General features: G+C 37.1%; 2 protein-coding genes across 2 annotated transcripts; both read left to right on the forward strand.

Moving 5' to 3' along the window:
- Positions 1–1447: 1447 nt before the first annotated feature.
- On the forward strand, positions 1448–2398 carry LOC123394252 (olfactory receptor 52E8-like). The gene has a single exon (XM_045088010.1). It carries the CDS (start codon positions 1454–1456, stop codon positions 2396–2398), a length of 945 nt encoding a protein of 314 aa, XP_044943945.1. The 5' UTR covers positions 1448–1453.
- Positions 2399–21838: 19440 nt separating this feature from the next.
- Positions 21839–22774, forward strand: LOC123394253 (olfactory receptor 52E8-like). The gene has a single exon (XM_045088011.1). It carries the CDS (start codon positions 21845–21847, stop codon positions 22772–22774), a length of 930 nt encoding a protein of 309 aa, XP_044943946.1. The 5' UTR covers positions 21839–21844.
- The last annotated feature ends 1507 nt before the right edge of the window (positions 22775–24281 follow it).

Consider the following 24281-nt stretch of genomic DNA (forward strand, 5'->3'; position numbering starts at 1 on the left):
ATGTTAGATAGTAATGTTGAAAGCAGGCATTCTTGTCTTGGTATGATCTTAGGGAGAATGTTTTCAGTCTTTCATCATTGAGTATGATACAAACTATAGTTTGTTGTTTTCCCCCCTAATGAATGCCCTTTATCATTTAAGGAAATTTTCTTTTATTCTTAGTTTATTGAGTATTTGAAAGGTTTCTAGGTTTTGTCATTTGTTTTTCTGCATCAGTTGAGAGGTTTATGTGCCTTTTTCTTTATTTCATTAATGTTAGGTAATATATTTATTGATTATCCTGAACCACCTTGCATTTCTGGGATAAACTACAATTAGTCATGGTATATGATCCTTTTACCATGCTGTTGCCTTTCATTTGCTAGTAGTTTGTTGATTTTTAAAAATTTATTTTCAGCATAACAGTATTCATTATTTTTTCACCACACCCAGTGCTCCATGCAATCTGTGCCCTCTATAATACCCACCACCTGGTACCTCAACCTCCCACCCCCCGCCACTTCAAACCCCTCAGATTGTTTTTCAGAGTCCATAGTCTCTCATGGTTGACTTCCCCTTCCAATTTCCCCCAGCTCCCTTTTCCTCTCTAACTCCCCATGTCCTCCATGTTATTTGTTATGCTCCACAAATAAGTGAAACCATATGATAATTGACTCTCTCTGCTTGACTTATTTCACTAGTTTGTTGATTTTTAAAAAAAATCTATATTCTTAGGGATATTTTTCTGTTGTTCTTTTGTGAGAAAAATTACATTCTGCAATGTAACGTCAACCCCAAACACCCCTTACTTTTGTGTGTGTGTGTGTGTGTGTGTGTGCGTGAGAGAGAGACAGAGAAGGAGAGAGATTGGGGGGGTGGAAATGGCTTCTTGAATGCATCAAGTATTTTCTAGTATAATGAACTGTATTCTGTATTTTAATATTATTTCTTCAAGGTCAGGCAGAGATGACAGATTAGGGATTTCTCAGGTCCTTCCTGGACATGTACATGGTCATTGCATGTATGTGGCTTTATAGTTTAGGAGTATTTGAGAACGTTGAAAAACTCTGTATGGTCAATACATTCCCCAATTTTTCCTTTTATGTCAGTCTCTTTTTAGGTCAAGGTATATGGTGTGTTGATTTGATGCATTTATATATTACAGTATGATTACCACCATAGTTTTTTCCTATCACATTACATAATTATCAATTTTTGGGGGGATGAGAACACTTAAGATATAGTCTTTTAGCAATTTCAAAGTATATAATATTGTACTGTTGACTAAAATAATTACTTCTTTCTGAGCTAGAATGAGAGAATCAAAATTGAACATAATAATAGAAAGTTTAAAAAAATGTTCTTTTGCATTTTATCAGAAATCTGGGCTTAGGGAGAAGAGGAGAAAAACTCACTAATGTGAAGTCAATAATTGCATCCACAACAGAAGTGTGCAAATATTGTGTCAGAAAGAATGGCTATACTTAGCGACACCCAGTTCCTTCCTTCTTCATTCCTCCTCTTGGGTATCCCAGGTTTGGAAGGTGTGCACATTTGGATTGGATTTCCCTTTTTCTTTGTGTATCTTGTTGCACTACTGGGGAATGCCGCTGTCCTGTTTGTGATCCAGACTGAACAGAGTCTCCATGAGCCCATGTACTACTTTCTGGCCATGTTGGACTCCATCGACCTGGGCTTGTCCATAGCCACCATCCCCAAAATGCTGGGCATCTTCTGGTTCAGGATCAGGGATATATCTTTTGAAGGCTGCCTTTCCCAGATGTTCTTCATCCATTTCTTCACTGCCATGGAGAGCATTGTGTGGGTGGCCATGGCCTTTGACCACTACATAGCCATTTGTAAACCCCTTCAGTATACCATGATCCTCACCAGCAAAATTATCAGCATCATTGGAGCCATTGCTATTCTGCGGAGCCTGTACATGGTGGCCCCACCGGTGGTTCTCCTCCTGAGGCTGCCCTTCTGTGGCCACCGTATCATCCCTCATACCTACTGTGAACACATGGGCATTGCCCGTCTGGCCTGTGCCAGCATCAAAGTGAACATTCTGTTTGGCCTTGGCAACATTTCTCTCTTATTATTGGATGTGCTGCTTATAATTCTCTCCTATGTCAGGATTCTCCATGCTGTGTTCTGCCTGCCTACCAGGGAGGCTCGACTCAAAGCTCTCAACACCTGTGGCTCCCACATTGGTGTTATCTTAGCTTTTTTCACACCAGCATTTTTCTCTTTCTTGACACACCGATTTGGCCACAATATTCCTCAATATATCCACATTTTTTTGGCCAACCAATATGTGGTTGTTCCACCGGCCCTGAATCCTGTAATCTATGGGGTCTGGACCAAGCAGATTAGGGAGCGAGTCCTGAGGGTTTTCCTCAACAAGACAGAGAGCTAACCAGTCAGAGGTCTTGGAAGGTCTGTGTTAGATTTCATGTTTCCTGCATTATAAAAAAGTAGAGTTACCTTATGTTTAACCCAGTAGTAAAGAGGAAAAATTGAGCAGGGGTGTTGAGAGAAGTATCATTATCATTGAATGGCAGGTTTTATATTTAAAGTTAATAATATGTAGGTTGATAATATCAGATCGGGACAATTGGATATCCACATGCAAAAAGATTAATTTAGATCCTTACATTGTGCCATAGAAAAATTAACCTATAATGGACCAGAGAGCTAAGGTACAAAAACCAAAATTAAAATTATTTGTAATATTGCTCACATAAAATTTTAGATCTGACAACAAAAGCAAGAAATATTTTTAAATGATTGATTGGGCTTCACTAAAATTAAAATAATATATATATATATTTTTTTCTTTGAAAGATACTAGCAATAGAATGAAAAAGGAAGCCATAAGATGAGAGAAAATTTTTACACCTCTTGTGGATGATAAAGGGCTTGTATAAAGATATACTAATAACTTTTGTAATTCAATTATAAGTGTCAAATTACTTGCTTTAAATAAAAAATACATACATTTGTTAAAACATAAATAACTAGTCAGTAAGTACCTTAAAATGCTTTATAATTCATCACTATGGATATGAATATTAAAACCATAGTGTTGAACATCAGCCCCTCTCTCTGCCCTATACAAACTTCCTTAAAGGCGTATTTCCTGAGAGTACTTCTCAGTGTATCTTCTATATGAAACTCTCCATCTCAGAAGCTATTTGAAACAAGTTGACAAAGATATTTATTTTTTTAATGTATTTTCAATATTTTTGTGTCATGCTTTATATTCAGTTTGCCCTTTTTTGTTTGTTTCTTTGTTTTGTTTTTTACTGGTTTCTGTTTTGTTTTATATTTCTGTCTGGACTTTTTAAAAATTTCCACTGCAGTTTTAATGAGTTAAGCATAAAGCTACTCCCACATGCTACTACACATAGTTTACAAATGCTTATGGGCCCAGCATGCTAGTTTGCTTATATCTTTCCTTGGTAGCTTTATTTTTATTTTTTAAAGTTTTTACTTAAATTCCAATTACTTAATATACATTGTAATATTTGTTTCAGGTGTATAATATAGTGATTTAACATGTCCATACAACAAACTGTGCCCTGCTACTTACTCCCCATAACCTATTTAGCCCATACCCCCAGCCAGCTACCTTTTGGTAACCATTACTTTGTTCTCTATAGATAAGAGTCTATTTCTGTGATACAGGCGCCTTGATGTTTATAGCAACATTATCTATAGTAACCAAATTATGGAAAGAGCCCAAATGTCCATAAATTTATTAATGGATAAAGAAGTTGTGGTACCTATTGTTTCCTGTGTTGTTGATTCTAACCATTCTGGAGGTTGTGAGGTGATATCTCATTGTGGTTTTCATTTGCATTTCTCTAATGATAAGCTATGATGAGTATCTTTTCATGTGGTTATTGTCCATTTGTATGTGTTCTTCTTTGGATAAATGTCTGTATTTTCTGCCCATTCTTAAATTGAATTTTTGTGTGTGTATGTGTTGAGTTGTATAGCTTTTTTATATATTTTGGATATTTAACTCTTATGGGATATATCATTTGCATCCCATCCAGTAGGTTGCCTTTTTGTTTTATTGATGGTTTCTTTTGCTTGCTTAAATAAATGGTGCTGGGAAGTTTGAAAAAATTATAAAAAAGAATGAGACTGGACCACTTTCTGACACCATACACAAAAATAAACTCAAAGTGGGTGAACACCTAAATGTGAAAATTAAAACCCAAAAACTCTTAGACAAGACCATAGGCAGTAATTTCTTTGACATTGGCTATAACAACATTTTTCTAGATATGTCTCCTAAGAGAAGGGAAACAAAACCAGAAAGTAAATCTTTGAGATTGCATCAAAATAAAAAGCTTTTGCATAGTAAAGGAAACCATGTAGTTTGAATGAGATTATGTCTTTTTTAAATGAAATTAGTCTTTCTATATCTTTTTAAATTTTTTTAAAATTTATTTATTTTCAGAAAAACAGTATTCATTATTTTTTCACCACAACCAGTACTCCATGCAATCCATGCCCTCTATGTCCCACATCTCCACCACTTCAAATCTCTCATATTGTTTTTCAGAGTCCATAGACTCTCATGATTCACCTCCCCTTTCAATTTACCCCAACTCCCTTCTCCTCTCTAACACCCCTTGTCCTCCATGATATTTGTTATGCTCCACAAATAAGTGAAACCATATGATAATTGACTCTCTCTCTGCTTGACTTATTACACTCAGCATAATCTCTTCCAGTCCCGTCCATGTTGCTACAAAAGTTGGGTATTCATCCTTTCTGATGGAGGCATAATACTCCATATTATGAAAATAAATATGTAACAGAAATCCTTTAAAATACTGCTTCTATATCATTTTCCATTTCCTTATCTCACATGAGACAAAGCGGCTTGGTTACTTATTACTGTTTAATCAACTTTCTGTTTAGAGGCATGAAGGCATGAAATAAGCTAACTCTTGTTTCATTTATTCTTCTCCTACCCCCTTAAGCCCACATGTTGCTGGGGGGAGAGGGTTTGGAAGAAGGGGGGTGGGGTTATGGACATTGGGGAGGGTATGTGCTATGGTGAGTGCTGTGAAGTGTGTAAACTTGGTGATTCACAGAACTGTACCCCTGGGGATAAAAATATATGTTTATAAAAATAAAAAATTAAAAAAATAAGAACGTTGTAAAAAATATATTATATGTTTATTAAAAATAAAAAATAAAAGGAAATAAGCTAACTCATCTCATAAGTTTTATTGACTGGGAACTCAGAAAGGTTAATCTTAGGCTGTTCCCTGCTTCATACTGTTTAGGATCTCAGATTTAATCATTCAGATTTCTGAAAGTGACCCATATGACTGGTAGCTAAAACTAGAGGGTTTTCAAGTAATTTCAACTCTCATGTCTGTCTGGCTTCTAGGCCAGGATAGTTGGAGGGCTCAACTAGGACTCTTGTCCAGAGAATCTACATGTGGTTTCTTCAGTATGGTGGTCTAAGGATCTCCTTTCTTTCAAAGGTCCAAACAAGTAGTTTTCTCAGTAGCATAAGATGGAAGTTTCATGGTCTATTAAAACCAATTCTGACAAATTACATAGCACTGCCTTCACCATACTGTATTGTTTTAAACAGCCATCTGCCTCCTCAGAGGCAGATGAGTGTAGTGTCAGTATTTTTTAAAGAGCACAGGCCACCCTTTCATAATAAAATGCTCAGCAAACTAGGACCATAAAGGACCATAAAGGACATTTATGAAAATTCCACAGCTAATGTATTCAGGGATAAAAGGCTGAATAGTTTTCCCCTAACATTAGGGGGTGAGTGTAGTGTCAGTATTTTTTAAAGAGCACAGGCCACCCTTTCATAATAAAATGCTCAGCAAACTAGGACCATAAAGGACCATAAAGGACATTTATGAAAATTCCACAGCTAATGTATTCAGGGATAAAAGGCTGAATAGTTTTCCCCTAACATTAGGAACAGGAATACTAAGAATGAGAACAGAATGCTTGTTCTCATTCTTGGTATTCAACATAGTACTGAAAGTTCTAGCCAGAGCAATTACCAATACGTACAAAAAATCCATTAGAGTGAATGGTCACATTAACATATTCATATTTATCTATAATAAAATATTCAGCAAAATTTCAAGAAAAAATGAAACACACAAAACCAATAAATATATTTCTGAACACTCTCAATGGGGAATACAAAAAGTAAAAAACAATTCCCTTTATATTAACATTAAAAGAATAACATACTCAGAAACACATTTAACCAAAATTTGCACAATGAAAATGATAAAACATTGATAAAGAAATGATAGAACTAGACAAGCAGTGAGTAGGGAGCCTGATTCAGGGCTCCAACACAGGAGCCAGAGATCACAGCATGAGCTGAAGTCAGATGCTTAACCAACTAAACCAACCAGGTGCTCCACTAGGACCTCCTCTTGACTCTCCCAAGCACTATATCAAGGACACAGACAGCCTTCTATACTACCAGAAATGTTTGGATTATTATAAAAAATTGTCATGCCCTGGGGACAAGATGGCGGACCTGTGCCCTAAAGATTACCTACCAAAGAACTCTGATCACCTATGAAATCAGCCTGAGATCAGAATTATACACATCTGGATCTCTACAGGGGCAGAAGACGCCAGTGGGCAGGTAAAGTGGAGTGGGAACGGCAGAATGAGAATGGAAGATAAACAAAAGGGGGAGGGAGCCACCAGAGGTGATCAGTTGGAAAGTAATACCCCTAATACGAGCGAGAGTGCCCTGCGTCTGGGGACCAGCATTAACTTGGAGACTGACTGAAACACTCCAAAAGAACAAAGGATCGCAGGGGGAAATTGTGGGAATCAAGGCGGCTAGGGACAGGGGCTTAAGTCCCCGGTCCCAGGACAGCCTCCCCTGGTGCTGAGCCAGAGAGAGTGTGGCGGAGAAACCAGATTGGTCCCTTAGCCGCCAGCAGGCACGAGATTGTGTGGCCTCTGGCTCCTGTGAGGGGTTGGGAGGCACACCAGATGGTAGAACGTGTGAGCCCTGCAATAGAGCCGGAGATGCGCATGCCCCTCATGCTCCCCTGAGAGAGGTACAAAGGCCCACCTGGTGCTCTTTGACTCGTGCCATTGGTTCAGAGCCTAAGACATGCGCCCCAAAATCTACCCTGAGAGAGGTGCACAAAGGCCCAGCCTGGTGCTTTCGGACCTAAGCCCATTCTCAGAGCCTGAGACCGCCCATGACCCACAGCCTCCCCTGAAAGAGGTGCGCTCAAGCGGGGTGCTCTTAGACCCAGAAGACCAGGCACTCCCAGCCCAGGCCAGCTGGAAAATCTCAGTGTGTGATTGCTGCTTGGAACCTCTCTGGCAGTCTGGAGCTGCCCAGATAGCTGTTGCTGCCCTGGTTTTGGGTACAAGCAGAAGATACTGCATCCCCAGGGATCGCGACTCGGAACCTGCTCTACCAGCGGCCAAGGGGAAATTTATATGGGGTTTGAAACACCCAAAGAAGAATAAACTGAGGCTTCTCTCTGAGAGGGAGGTCAAGGTGCCCTTTGCTTTCCTCTAAACCTACAAAAACCATCAAAAGCGGTCAAGGCGAGAGAAAAAAAAAAGTGAACAAACATAAAAACCTCCAGAGAACAAAAGCCTGAAAAAAAAGTTTCCTCAGAGCCCACCCCCTTGAGAGGAACAGAAGGACTTAACTCAGGGAACATCATTGACAGAAAACCCACGTGGCAGGCCCCTCCCCCAGAAAACAAACCAAGAAAGAAAAAAAAAAAAGACTACAAGAGAACCACCACCACTACTTCATAGGACAACTTTTATTTTTAATTTGTTCCCACTATTCTGGCTCATTTTTTTATATAGATAATTTTTTAACCTATTTACCATCACAGTGAGCTGTCCAGTACATCAAATTCCATAAGAGCCTTCTAACCTGAACTTTTTGATACATACACCTGTGTTTCTCTGTTGCATTTCTATTTTTTGAATTTCTTTTTTTAATTTTAGTTTAGTTTAGTCTAGTTTATTCCTTTTTTATTTTTATTTTCTAATATTCATATAGAGTTAAACTTCAAAGTAATCCCCTTTCCACAATCAATACTACTCCTATAGGTAAACCAATTTTTAATCCCCCTTTATCTTAGGAAAGTTGAGTCCTTTAACAAAGATATCAAGATACATCCAGGAAGAATCAAAACAACCTTCCTCGCCCACACTGAGAATTTATAACCACTCTTCCATCTTTTTCTTCCACCACTGTTTCTGTGTTTTTGTGTTTGTCCTGATAGTATATAAATCTTAAACTTGGGGTTCTTTTTGATGAGGTTCTTCTTTTATTTGCATATTTTTATCAGTCTTTTTGTTGGTCTGTTTTTGTTTGTGTACTTCATAAAATTTACCTTGGGACCCATTTGGGCTGAACCTTCTCTTTCATCTTCCCTTTCTTTCCTGTCCCTCTATCTCTCTCTCTCTTTTTCTTTTTCTTTTCTTTTTCTCTCATTTGGGTGGGGAATCCTGATTGCTCAGAAGTGTTCCAGGGTGCACCCTGACTGCACCAAAGTTGATACATCCAGCTACATCTGTTCAGTCATCTCACCAAAATGACTAGGAGGAGGAATGCCCAACAGAAGAAAAATACAGAGGATGGACCTTCTGCAACAGAGCTAATGGCTATCAACATAGACAAAATGTCAGAAAGAGAATTCAGGCTAACAATTAAACAGGCAACAGCTAGGTTGGAGAAAGCCATGGATGACCCAATGGAATTGATTAGAGTCGAGCTGAAAACGACCAGACAGGATGTTCACAATGTTAGGGCAGAGCTAAAAGCTACCAGGGATGAGGTTCACAATGCTCTCAATGAGTTCCAATCTAATCTAAATTCTCTCAAAGCTAGGGTAACTGAGACAGAAGATAGAATTAGTGATCTGGAGGACAAACAGATAGAGAGAAAGGATCAAGAGGAAGCCTGGAACAAACAGCTTAGAAACCACAAAAACAGAATCAGGGAAATAAATGATGCCATGAAACGTTCCAAGGTCAGAATTATTGGAATCCTGAGGGGAGGGGAAATAAAGAAATCTAGAAGATATAGTGGAACAAGTTCTTCATGAAAAATTTCCCAATCTTGTGAATGGGACCAGCGTTCATGTACTAGAGGCCGAATGGTCTCCACGCAAGATTATAGATTCCAGAAAAACATCAAGGCACCTGATAGTCAAATTGAGGAGTCATAATTGTAGATATAATCTCTTGAAAGCTTCTAGGACAAAGAGGTTCCTTACTTACAGAGGAAAGCCCATCAGAATAACGTCAGACCTGTCCACAGAGACCTGGCAAGCCTGAAAGGGCTGGCAAGATATATTCAGGGCACTGAATGAGAAGAACATGCAGCCAAGAATACTTTATCCAGCAAGAATAACATTCAAAATGGATGGAGAGATAAAGAGTTTCCAAGACCGGCAAGGCTTAAAAGACTATGCAACCACCAAGGTGACACTGCAGGAAATATTAAGGGGGGTTCTATAAAAGAGGAAAAATCCTAAGAATAGCATTGAACAGAAATATAGGGACAATCTACAGAAAGAAAAAAGACTTCAAAGGTAACACGATGTCATAAAAAACGTATCTATCAATAATTACTCTCAATGTGAATGGCCTAAATACTCCCATAAAATGGCACAGGGGTTGCAGACTGGATAAAACGACAGGACCCATCCATATGTTGTCTACAAGAGACCCATTTTGAACCTAAAGATACACCCATACTGAAAGTGAAGGGATGGAGAAGCATCTTTCATGCCAATGGTCCTCAAAAGAAGGCCGGGATAGCGATTCTCATATCAGATAAATTAGATTATAAACTAAAGACTGTAGTCAGAGATCCAGAAGGACACAACATCATTCTTAAAGGGACTATCCACCAAGATGATCTAACAATTGTAAATATCTATGCCCCCAATATGAGAGCAGCCAATTACATAAGAAAACTGTTAATCAAGATAAAGAGTCATATTGATATGAATACACTAATAGTAGGACATCTTAACATGCCTCTCTCAGAAATAGACAGATCATCGAAGCAGAAAATCAATAAAGAAACAAGAGCATTGAATGACACATTGGACCAGATAGACCTCATAAATATATACAGAGCATTCCACCCGAAAACAACAGAATATTCATTCTTCTCAAGTACACATGGAACCTTCTCCAGAATAGACCACATACTGGGTCACAAATAAGGACTCAGCTGATACCAAAAGACTAAGATTATTCCCTGCAGATTCTCAGATCACAATGCTTTGAAACTAGAGCTCATTCACAAGGAAAAGTTTGGAAGGAACTCAAACACCTGGAAGCTAAAGACCACCTTGCTTAAGAATGCTTGGGTCAACCAGGAGATCAAAGAAGAACTGAAGCAATTCATGGAAACCAATGAGAATGAAGACACTTTGGTCCAAAACCTATGGGATACAGCAAAGGCGGTCCTAAGGGGGAAGTACATAGACATCCAAGTCTCTCTCAAAAAAACTGAAAAATCCAGAACACAGCAGCTGTCTCTACACGTTAAAAAGCTGGAGAACCAACAACAAATCAAACCAACTCCTCCAAAAATAAGAAAGGAAATAATAAAGATTAGAGCTGAGAACAATGAGGTAGAAACCAGAGATACAGTAGAACGTATCAATGAAACTAGAAGCTGGTTTTTTGAAAGAATCAATAAGATTGATAAACCATTGGCCACACTAATCCAAAAGAAAAGAGAGAAAGCCCCAGTTCATAAAATTATGAATGAAAAGGGAGAGATCACAGCTAACACTAAGGAAGTAGAAACAATCATCAGAAGTTATTATCAACAGTTATATGCCAATAAGCTAAGAAACCTAGATGAAATGGATGCATTCCTGGAAAACTATAAACTCCCAAAATTGAACCAGGAAGAAATTGACAACCTGAATAGACCAATATCTAGTAACGAGATTGAAGCAGTGATCAAAAACCTCCCAAAAAACAAGAGCCCAAGACCTGATGGATTCCCTGGGGAATTCTACCAAACTTTCAAAGAAGAAATAACATCTACTCTCCTGAAGGTGTTTCAAAAAATTGAAGCAGAAGGAAAATTTCCAGACTCTTTCTATGAAGCCAGAATTACTCTGTTCCCCAAACCAGGCAAAGACCCTATGAAAAAGGAGAATTTCAGACCAATGTCACTGATGAATATGGATGCTAAGATTTTCAACAAGATCCTAGCAAACAGGATCCGACAGAACTTTAAAAAGATTATCCACCATGACCAACTGGGATTCATTCCTGGCTTACAAGGATGGTTAAACATTCACAAATCAATCAATGTGATAGAACAAATTAATAAGAAGAGAGAAGAACCACATCATCCTCTCAATTGATGCAGAAAAAGCATTTGACAAAATCCAGCATCCGTTCCTGACTAAAATGCTTCAAAGTATAGGGATAGAGGGAACATTCCTGAACTTCATCAAATCTATCTATGAAAGACCCACAGCAAATATCATCCTCAATGGGAAAAAGCTTGCAGCCTTCCCGTTGAGATCAGGAACAAGACAAGGATGCCCACTCTCACCACTCTTGTTCAACATAGTATTAGAAGTCCTAGCAACAGCAATCAGTCAACAAAGAGAAATAAAAGGTATCCAAATTGGCAATGAAGAAGTCAAACTCTCTCTCTTTGCAGATGACATGATTATTTATATGGAAAACCCAAAAGACTCCATCCCCAAACTACTAGAACTCATACAACAATTCATCAACATAGCAGAATACAAAGTCAATGTACAGAAATCAGTGGCTTTCTTATACACTGATAATGAAAATACAGAAAGGGAAATTAGGGAATCAGTTCCATTTACTATAGCACCTAGAACCATAAGATACCTGGGAATAAACCTAACCAAAGAGGTAAAGGATCTGTACTCGAGGAACTACAGAAAACTCATGAAAGAAATTGAGGAAGACACAAAAAGATGGAAGACCATTCCATGCTCTTGGATTGGAAGAATAAACATTGTTAAAATGTCTATACTGCCTAGAGCAATCTATACTTTTAATGCCATTCCGATCAAAATTCCACCAGTATTTTTCAAAGAGCTGAAGCAAATAATCCAAAAATTTGTATGGAATTAGAAGAGACCCTGAATAGCTAAGGAAATGTTGAAAAACAAAAATAAAACTGGGGGCATCATGTTACCTGATTTCAAGCTTTACTACAAAACTGTGATCACCAAGACAGCATGGTACTGGCATAAAAACAGACACCATAGACCAGTTAGAACAGAGTAGAGAGCCCAGATATGGACCCTCAACTCTATGGTCAATTAATCATCGACAAAACAGGAAGAAATATACAGTGGAAAAAAGACAGTCTCTTCAAGAAATGGTGCTGGCAAAACTGGATAGCTATATGTATAAGAATGAAAATCGACCATTCTCTTACACTGTACACAAAGATAAACTTGAAATGGATAAAAGACCTCAATGTGAGACAGGAATCCATTAGAACCCTAGAGGAGAACATAGGTAGTAACCTCTTCAATATCAGCCACAGCAACTTCTTTCACTTGTGCTCTCTATCTGTCAAAAAAAAAAAAAAAAAAAAAAAAAAAAAAAAATCTTAAAAAAAAAACCTTAAAAAAAAAAAAGAAATGATAAAACTAAGTAACACATCCTTTGTCCGTAGATTGAAGACTTAATATTATAAGATGGCAATATTCTCCACAACAATCTATAGATTCAATGCAATTGCTATTAAAATTTCAATAACCTTCTTTGGAGAATTAGAAACTCAGATCTTAAAATTCTTATTGAATTGCAAGGAATGCCAAATAGTCAAAATAATCTTTAAAAAAAAACCCAGAAAACAAACAAACAAACAAACAAAAAAACAAAGTTGAAAGATTCACACTTCCTACAAAGCTTTGGAATAATGCATTGTGATGCTGGTGTAAGGATAGACATACAGATAAAAGGAGTAGAGATTAAATTTAAGGAAGAGTCTCAAGTACATATAGTCAGATATCTGTGTTCATAGCAATTTAAAAGAGGGACAAATAATTTTTTTTTTAAAAATCATAATGGACGGACACCTGGGTGCTTCAATAGGTTAAGTGTCTACCTTCTACTCAGATCATGAACTCAGGCTGCTGGGATCAAGCCCCGCACTGGCCTTCCTGCTCAGTGGGGAGTCTTCTTCTTCTCCCAACCCTGTTCATGTTCTCTTTTCCTCTCAAAGAAATAAATAAATTCTTTAAAAAAATGGTAATGGAGAAACCAGATATCCACATGCAAAAGAATAAAGTTGGACCTTTACCTCATATTACATACACAAAGAGAATGAAATTGAATCAAAGACCTAAATACCAAAATGATAAATATGAAAATATTAGAAGAACAAAAAAAGACTAAGCTTTTGTGACCTTGAATTTGGCAATACTTAATTAGATATAATGATAAAAATAAGAAATAAGAGAAGTTGGATTTCATCAAAATTTAAAAAGTACATGAAATGACACCTCAAGAGAGTAAAAAGAGAAACTGTAAAGTGGGATAGGATGTTTGTAAACCATATATTTGGAAAAAGTCTAGTACCCAGAATATATAAACTACTCTTCCACGTCAACAACAAAAATATAAGCAACTTGATCAGAAAATGGGCAAAAAGCTTGAATAGACATTTCATTAAATAGAATATGTAAATGGCCAATATGCCCTTGAAAAGGTACTCAGTAACATTGGTCATTAGTGAAATATAAATCAAATAAATGAGATTTCACGAGATATACAATGAAAGCTATAATAATGATTTTTTAAGATACAAAATAAGCAAGTATTGACAAGGATGTGGAGAAGTGGGATTCCTCATATACTTTTGTTTGGAATGTAAAATAGTGCAGGTGCTGTGGAAAATAACTGAGTAATTCCTCTAAAATTCAAATTTATACTTACATAGGACCCATGAATTCTATTCTGGGATATACACTTGGAAGAATTGAAAACAGGCATCTGAAAAAAGAAAAGAAAAGAAAACTAGCATCTCAACAAAAACTTCCATACTAATGTTTTTTTTTTTTAAAGATTTTATTTATTTATTTGTCAGAGAGAGCAAGCACAGGCAGACAGACAATCAGAGTCAGAGGGAGAAGCAGGCTCCCTGCGGAGCAAGGAGCCTGACGTGGGACTCGATCCCAGGACGCTGGGATCATGACCAGAGCCGAAAGCAGCTGCTTAACCAACTGAGCCACCCAGGCGTCCCACCATACTAATGTTTTTAATGGTACTACTTACGATAGCTAAAAGGTAGAAACAACTCAAGTGTTCATCAGCTAAAGAATGGATAAACAATATGTAGTATAACAATAGAATTGAATAATATTCAGCTATAAAAATTAATGAAATACTGGCATATCTTGCTACTCGTATGAACCTTAAGACATTATGGAAAGTATAAGAAGCCAGATACAAAAGGCCACACATTGTAAGAAACCCATAATAGGAAAATTCACAGTGATGAAAAGCAAATCAATGGTTTCCATTGCCTGGGGAAAAGGTGGAAATATGCAATGGCTGCTTCATGAGTACAGGGTTTCCTTTTGAAAGTGATAAAAAATACTCTGGAACTAGATAGTGGTGATTGGAGCAAAACATTGGATATGTTCTAAATGTCACTAATGATAAAGTTCATGTGTATTTTCCTACAATACAAATAACAACACAGTCTACCTTCTGGCCACATTATTTATATTCCTCGTTCATGTAAAAACAAATGAACAGAAGTTTCTATCCCATTATACTATCATGCTTAGTCTCAAGGTACATTATCTCACCAGTTTCAGATGCACCTGAGACTCTGTATTTTGCTTCATTGAGTATGATTTATCTTTATATAGAGACCTGTGAATTCATGCAGAAAGTATCCTGCACTATACACATTCAACATACAATAATGAAATAGGCACAGCATAAACATATGAGCTATTGCCAACTCAATAAAGGGAAATGAGAGGGACACAGTAATCACTGGCCCATAGCCATGGAGAATGTGTTTGCTGTTATTGTTCTGGAAGTGATGCCTTATTGCACTTGGTTTTACCTCTGGGCTCTTCATCCCACCATAAGAGTCATACTTCCCTTTTTAATATAATGTAGCTCATGTTGCCTCTTTGGTAAATGTTTTCCACTTCCTTCTTGTTTGTCAAAATTCAGTTGTCCAATGTCTTCTTTTTCTTTAGTACTATTTCTTTCTTATTCATTCCAAGATGGTCTAAGTTCTTTAAAATTTTGTGGGTTTCTTGTGTGTCAGTTTATAAATTTGGTCCATTAAACAAAAGCTGTAACTAGAATTCCCTTCAAGATACATCTTTCTTTACTTTAGACCTTCTATGAGGCTTCTTTAAGGGTACTGCTATTAAGGTTTTAGTAGCTTTACAGATTTTTTTGAATTAACATATAATGTATTGTTTGTTTCAGGGGTACACGTCTGTGATTCATCAGTCTTACACAATTCACAGCACTCACCGTAGCACATACCCTTCCAAGTATCTATCACCCAGACACACCATCCCTCCCACCAACTCTCCCCTCCAGCAACCCTCAGTTTGTTTCCTGAGATTAAGAGTCTCTTATGGTTTCTCTTCCTCTTTGGTTTCATCTTGTTTCATTTTTCCCTCCCTTCCCCTATGATACTCTGTCTTGTTTCTAAAGTTCCTCAGATAAGTGAGATACTATGATAATTGTTTTTCTCTGATTGACTTATTTTGCTTAGCATAATACATTCTAGTATACACTTGCAAATGGCAAGATTTCATTTTTAATGGCTGCATAGTATTCCCTATATATATATGTATGTGTGTGTGTGTGTGTACTATACATAAATAGAGGGAAAAAGCATATATATATATAGATGTATATCTATATATATATGCTTTATATCTATATATATATATGCTTTTTCCCTCTATTTATGTATAGTACACACACACATATAGATATATATATAGATATATATCTATATCTATATATATATCTCTCTATATATATATCTCCCAAATCGTCTTTATCCATTCATCTGTTAATGGACATCCAGGCTCTTTCCATAGTTAGGCTATTCTGGATATTTCTGTTATAAACATTTGGGTGCATGTGCACCTTCGGATCACTACATTTGTATCTTCGGGATAAATGCCGAGTAGTGCAATCTTTACAGATTAATAAAGAGAGTCGGTCAGGCATATCCTTAATATCCTGTCAGAAATGATGTATGAGAAACTAACGTAAGTGTTTCAGATCTTAAAAATTTTATAGTCATACTCTTAGTATGATCTTTGGCTTGGAGCTCTTTCTTATTTTGAGAATGCTTTGTAGTGAGGAGAGTGGAAGAATGAAAATAGACTTGATTTTAAAAACCAGTACATCCCTATTTTCTCTAAATTTTGTTTGAAAACCAAATCATCTCATCTTTAACTCCTCTCTCTATTCAGATTTTATTATATATAGCTAAAAGAAACTACCTGGCCCTTCTGACATTCTGCCTGGAAATCTCTTTGGCCAAACCCACTAGTTTACTATAAATATATTTTTTTAATTTTCCCATTTTACTGAATGCAACAGTTTGACCAAATTTTATATCTCTATATAGAAAAGATCCTTTTTACCTAAACTTTCAATTCTGTCTTCCTCACTTTTCTTCTGCCCTCACCACCAGTCTTCTTAAGGCCCATCAGTCTTCCTCCCTATGCACAGCTCTCAAACCAATGACACATGTTTTTAGATTTTAATAAGATGGAACCTGGTTAAAGGTAGTAAATTTTCTCTTGTTTTTTTTTTTTTTATTCTTGTGTATAAATTATCCTGAAACTTAATGGTATGAAGCCAAGAAATTATATATTTTAATATGTTCATAGGTTTTATAGGTCAGGAATTCAGAAAAAGCATACCAGGGAAAGTTCTTTATTTTCTTTACAAAACATGGAGTATCAGCTGGGATATCTAAAATGGATAAAACTCCTTTAAAGAACTGCAACAGGTGGAGTAGGCGACCCTAAGCTGGTCTTTTTACTTTGATGTCTGGAGCCCAGGCTAGGAAAGTGAATGTATGGGCTCAGCTAACACTCTTGTACGGAGCTAAGCTCTGTAAGTTTCCTTATATCTGAGTGGCTTTCCTCTGCCCTGGTCATTGACTCCTTTCCCTGCTCCTGTAATCATTCAACAACTAGTGGGGTAACGATGAGTAAGAAGTTGGGCTCACTTTATTGAACTTCCTTCTTTCCTGAATCTTGTCTCTTCATACCTTTGTTGCTTTAATCTGGTATTTTTTTTTAAGATTTTTATTATTTTTATTTAGTTGAAAGAAAGTGAGAGAGGGAGAGAGCAGAGCAGGGGGCAGCAGCAGACAGAGGGGGAAGGAGAAGCAGGCTTTCTGCTGAGCAGGGAACCTGATGTGGGGCTCGATCCCAGGATTCTGGGATCATGACCTGAACTGAAGGCAGACACTTAACCAACTGAGCCACACAGGTGCCCCTTAATCTGGTCTTCCATCAAAATAGGTCATGAGGAGTAGGGCAAAGGAATTACAGACACATCAGATTTAAGCTATAACACAGATGATGTAGAAGAGCAAGGGCAGACTGATGGAACATGTCATTGAAGAAGGCAGCTGATAATCATCTTAACAGCTCAAGTATTAATCAGGAGCTTAGACTTTTAATTTGGAAAGCAGAAAAGATCTAGAATCTCATTGGAAAGAAAGAGTAGATGACTCTTGCCCCATAGTTCCAATGAAAGTGGGAAGGTCTATTACAACTCTCCAGTGAATATCACAGTCGATACCAAGAACCCAGGGACAGCTCAATATACAGCTCGATCTCCCTGGAAGCCAGGCAGCTGCATCAATATAAATGCATATTCCTTGCCTAGGAAAGTGTGGACTTAAAGAAATAACAGATGATGTTTCCAGAGTCTGTCCTCTCAGAGTCATTTGGAAAGCAAGGTAAAGCTGTATTGTCCTTGGTTAGAGCTGTGGGAAATAGCATGACAAATGGGGAATGAGTTTATGCTAACCCAGAATAAGGAGGGGGAAGGAAAGTAAGTGCATAAAAATACAGATAAATATAAGAAATACATAAATACAGGAAAAAGGATAAAGAGAATACACAGACAAGCTTTGGACATTACAAATTTTATACTCATAAACTGTAATGGCCACAGACATTCCTACATGTACATTTATCTCTTTGCATTTATAGTCCCACGCATGCCACCCCAGGTGACATGCAAAAGAAAACTCTGTATCAGCTCAGCTACTTTTTCTCACCTTATATACTAGGGACCAAATATGAACATCTAGAGATCAAGGACCATGGTCTCTTGGTAACTGGCACATTGCCAGGCCTAATAAATTAGATAAACAGGTATGTTTTTAACAATGGAATTCACACATGAAACATCATGAAGCATAATTATGCATGCTGGTAGGGTTCGTTTCATTTTGTTTTGTTTTATTTTGAATAGGACCTAAGACCAAGGTGAAAAGGTAGCTGAGAAATGGGACAGCATGTGGGTAGTTCTTATTATTTCAGAGTAGTGTATGCCATGGGACTGGGGTTAGACATAGATAAGATAAAAAGGCGAACAGCAGAGTTCCTCAACCTTGGCACTACTGATATTTTGGGTCAAGTTACTCTCTCTCTCTCTCTGTTCTAAGAGGGGGGCTGTTCTGGGCACTATGGGATGTTAGCAGCATCTCTGTCATGTACCCATTAGACACTGGTAAAAATTCCCTCAAGTTCTGACAGTCAGAAAAGTTTCCAGACATTGCCAAGTATACCCTAGAGGAGAAGATGGCTGCTGGTTGCAAAACACTGGACTAAAGAATCATTCCTCCTTTCCTTATCATTTAAAGGACATGAAATGGTGTTTATGTGTGTAGGGAAATGTGAGTGGGTAGGTGACGGCTGTGAAATATGGTTAAGTAACGAGTAACATGATACAGAAGTGAGACAACGTCTGGTATAATTCATTTCAGAACATTAGAAATCAGAACATTAGAAATTCAGTCTCCAAGAGGAGAGGCTGGGGCCCAGTCTCATCACTGTACCTGGCAAAGATTTGGGAATATGTGAATGTATAGCAATAGACTAGGTCAACATATATTTATGAAATAAAGAAGTGACTGGTTGGCTAACTGATTTGGAAATGTGACTCTTAAAGCACTCAGGAGGGTACCAACTTGAAGGAGGTTAATGCTCCTGGAAAATCAGGGCTCAGAAAGAGATAAGCTTCCTTCTTTGGATCTAAAAATAAAATAATCCACAATCTCATGCTCTAGTGCATTTGAGTGGCCCCAATGCTTTTCATTTAAAGATAGAACCATTATTCTCCAAAGTCTGGAAAAGGTTGCTAAAAGGGCCACAGAGCCCATGTCTTAAATGGTAAACCAGTGAACTCACCCTATGAGGTAGGGCCAGTAATAATTTTGATTATTATGTTTATTATTATGTTTTTATTAGTATGGTCTCAAAACATACAAGTCTCTCTCTACCTAGAGTAAACTTTTTATGCATGTCCTTCCTGTGTACAAAGTCGCCCTTGATCCATTTTACTGCCTCCATAGAGTTTCTTTTGTCTTAGTCATACCCATAGCATTTGCTCTATTTTTCTACCATAATGCCACATTTTATTCAGATTTCATCTTTTCATTTGTATTTACCTCACTCTACTGTGAAAGCATCATTCTGGTCTTATACAAATTTTCTTTTCTTTTCCTTTCTTTCTTTCTTTCTTTCTTTTTTTTTTTTTTTAAGATTTTGTTTATTTATTTGACAGAGAGAGATCACAAGAAGGCAGAGAGAGAGAGGAGGAAGCAGGCTCCCTACCAAGCAGAGAGTCAGATGTGGGACTCAATCCCAGGACCCTGAGATCATGACCCGAGCCAAAGGCAGAGGCTTAACCCACTGAGCCACCTAGGCCCCCCTTATTCAAATTTTCTATCTAAATTTCTATTCCAGTTTATCCCTTCTTTCTGCCACTTCTAACAGGCCAGGGGACCACTTTCTTTGCTAGAGGCTGTGATAATGCTTTTTCTTTGCATCTATTTCTGATGAGTACTACTCAAGTATGAACCCCTCCAATTTCCAGCCATTGATACTCAGAGTCTAACATTTTCACATTGTTTTCATTTTATCTACCACATCATTTTATCTCAGGAAGTTACCCAATAAAGGACGCTTCCTGTTTTCTTAAAATATTAATTCAGAATAAATAACTGCAATATTTTGCTGCTCAAGGTAGTTACTATATACAAAATACTGTAATAAATTCCTTTTTATTTAGTCCTTAAAAGGAAATATCCTCTTTCTCTGCTTGACTCTTAATCTCACAAAACAAACTGAGGGTTGCTGGGGGGAGGGGGGTTGGGAGAAGGGGGTGGGATTATGGACATTGGGGAGGGTGAGTGCTTTGGTGAGTGCTGTGAAGTGTGTAAACCTGGTGATTCACAGACCTGTACCCCTGGGGATAAAAATATATGTTTATAAAAAATAAAAAATTTTAAAAAAAGGGAAATATCCAGGAAGATCAAGATCTGGAACAGAGGACAATTTGTTGGACTTTAATTTCAAAGGTGTTCAAAGTAATACTCTCTTTTCCTTGTATAAATAGGAATAGATAGGATTTGAATGGGTGTATCTCAAAAAATTAGAAGCTCTTAAGTATCCCTGATTAGACATCCCAAAACAGCTTCTTAAATTAACTTGGAATTTTATGGATTCAGTGTATAATGAGATCATTTCTATTTAAAATATTTTATAAATCCAAGTTTCACTCTCACATTGAAAGTTCCTGTACTATTATATTGAATTTAAATTTTAAAAAAATTAAAAATTTCCTGTGCAAAGTCTCTATTTTGTTATCTTTGCTCATGATCCAAAGTATTTTGGGTGAAAATAATTTTTGGAAGACTTAGTTAAGATGGAATTGTGTTACTAATCATCTGGGGCCTGTTGGCTGTTATTATGCCTGCACTCTGACTTACTCATTTAACACTTTTTTCCCCCGAGAATTTGTATGTGTGAAGTGGTTTCAGGTGCATGAATAAAAAAAAGTAAGTTTATCGTCTCTTTTCAGAATTAAAAAGAGGTATATGCATAGTTAAATATACATGAAAATATGTATATTTGCATATATACATATATATGTATGTACATACACATGCATAATATACATATACATAAACACACACACATAAATGGTCCTCAAGAGAGAGAGTTGGTTGAATTACATATGGTAAAGCATTTTTTATATAAATTAAATGCAATGTATGTAACACCATGAGATACAAAGAACGAAAGCCTGTATGATTCCTACCCTTTACCTTGCATATCTGAGAGATGTATACTTCTCCCCTCTCTTGTTCAATCTTTGGTATATGGGAATGATCTGGGGAAAAGAGAGATTGTCTCTATTCCTGGAGCCTTCTGATATTCTGATGCTGATTTTATACCTTACTACCTTACTGAATTCATTTATCAGATCTCGTAGGTTTTTGTTTTTGTTTGTTTGTTTGTTTTTGGTGGAATCTTTAGGGTTTTCTATGTATGGTATTACATCATGCGAAGATATTACTTCTTTCTTACCGATTTGGATGCCTTTTATTTCTTTTTGTTGTCTGAGAAGTTTTGATACCGTTGGAAGAAATGGGAGAATATGAATATTACAAACATTTTCCATTTAACCAGGAGTCAGAAAAAGAGGGAAGTGGAGCAAGAATCACTACCAGGAAGCTGACATCTAACACTGTTATATGCAGTCACCAACAGTGGCGGAGACAATGTCCATTCTTAATGACACCCACTTCCATCCTTCTTCGTTCCTCCTCTTGGGTATCCCAGGGCTAGAAGATGTGCACATTTTGATTGGATTTCCCTTTTTCTTTGTGTATGTTGTTGCACTCTTGGGGAATGCCGTTGTCCTATTTGTGATCCAGACTGAACAGAGTCTCCATGAGCCCATGTACTACTTTCTGGCCATGTTGGACTCCATCGACCTGGGCTTGTCCACAGCCACCATCCCCAAAATGCTGGGCATCTTCTGGTTCAGGATCAGGGATATATCTTTTGAAGGCTGCCTTTCCCAGATGTTCTTCATCCATTTCTTCACTGCCATGGAGAGCATTGTGTTGGTGGCCATGGCCTTTGACCGCTACATAGCCATTTGTAAACCCCTTCAGTATACCATGATCCTCACCAGCAAAATTATCTGTATTATTGGAGGCATTTCTATTCTGCGGAGCCTATGCATGGTGATCCCACTGGTGTTTCTTCTCCTGAGGCTGCCCTTCTGTGGCCACTGTATCATCGCTCATACCTACTGTGAACACATGGGCATTGCCCGTCTGGCCTGTGCCAGCATCAAAGTCAATATAATATTTGGTCTTGGGGATATGGCTATTTTACTATTGGATGTGCTTCTTATTGTACTTTCCTATGTCAGGATTCTCCATGCTGTGTTCTGCCTGCCTTCCAGGGAGGCTCGACTCAAAGCTCTCAATACCTGTGGCTCCCACATTGGTGTTATCTTAGCTTTTTTCACACCAGCATTTTTCTCTTTCTTGACACACCGTTTTGGCCATAATATCCCCCAGTGTATCCATATCCTCTTGGCCAACCTATATGTGGTTGTTCCACCAGCCCTGAATCCTGTAATCTATGGGGTCAGGACCAAGCAGATTAGGGAGCGGGTTTTGAGAATTTTTTTTTAAAGTCAGTTAACCATTGGTATTTCTAGAATTATAGTTCAGATTTACTCCATTTGCTCATTATAAGGGGGTTATTTTCTAAAACTACCGAAGAGAAGTAGCAAAGATAAATATAAGCAGAAAAAACATCTTTTTTCTGTAATCTTTTATTATTACAGATAATAATAAATTTGTTGGTGATAATAGTACAATTTTTAAGGAGTGCATCTTTTACAAAGTGCTTGTATTTATCCTCTTTGATAATCAAGGTAGTCCTATAAAATCATTATTATATTCATAAGTTTACAGATGAGAGTATGATGCTTAGTATTGCATCCACCTTCACAGGAGGGCAGGCAGAAGACAGCATGGATTTTCTTTCCTGTAAAAGAAAAACAAAGCTGGAGGCATCACAGTTTCAGACTTCATGTTATATTACAAAGCTATAGTAATGAAAAAAATATTGTACTGACACAAAAAATAGATACATAGGTCAATAAAACAGAATAGAAAACACAGAAGTAAACCCACAATTATATGGTCAACTAAACTTTAACAAATGAGGAATGAAAATATAATGGGAAAAAGAATCTCTTCAATGAAGGGTGTTAGGAAAACTGGACAGCTACATGCAAAAGGATGAAACTGGACCACTATCTTTCAGTGGTAGAAGAGAAAAAATGGTTTCAGGTCTGCTGCTAATCTTTTGCTTCTTTTTGCAGGCAAGTGTTAGAAATCAGGATTGTGGTTATTTTTGCTTTCATTTCCCTTACCTCTGAAGACTGATCTAGGAAAACGTTGCTATGTCCTATATCAGAGAAATTACTGCCTGTGCTCTTTTCTAGGATTTTTATGGTTTCAGGTCTCACCTCAGATTTAGGTCTTTAATCCATTTTTAAATTATTTTTGTGTATGGTGAAAGACAGTGGTACAGTTTCGTGCTTTGTTTTTCTTTTTCAAGATTGCTTTGACTATTCACTGTCTTTTGTGGTTCCATATAAATTTTAGGACTGTTTGTTTCAGTTCTGTAAAAAATGCTGTTGGCATTTTGATAGGGATTGCATTAAATCTGTCGATTTCTGAATAACAATATTTCTTCTTCCAATCCATGAGCATGGAATGTTTTTTCATTTCTTTGTGTCATCTCTGTTTCCTTCATCAGTGTTTCATAGTTTTCTGAGTACAGGAATTTAACCTCTTTGGTTATGTTTATTCCTATGTACTTTATTATTTTTGGTGCAATTGTTAAGTGGGGATTTTTTCTTAATTTAGTTTTCTGCTGCTTCTTTATTAGTATATAGAAATGCAACAGATATTTGTATGCTGATTTTATATCTTGCTACCGTGTATTTATCTGTTCTCATAGTTTTTTGGGGTAGAATCTTTAGGGTTTTCTATGTTTAGTATTATATCATGTGCAAAGAGTGAAAATATTACTTCTTTCTTACTAATTTGGATGCCTTTTATTTCTTTTTGTTTTCTGATTGCTGTGGCTAGGACTTCTAGTACTATGTTGAATAAAAGTGGTGAG

This window comes from Mustela putorius, unplaced genomic scaffold (assembly GCF_011764305.1).
Source record: "Mustela putorius furo isolate JIRA1106 unplaced genomic scaffold, ASM1176430v1.1 tig00002088_pilon_pilon_pilon, whole genome shotgun sequence".
Taxonomy (NCBI): domain Eukaryota; kingdom Metazoa; phylum Chordata; class Mammalia; order Carnivora; family Mustelidae; genus Mustela; species Mustela putorius.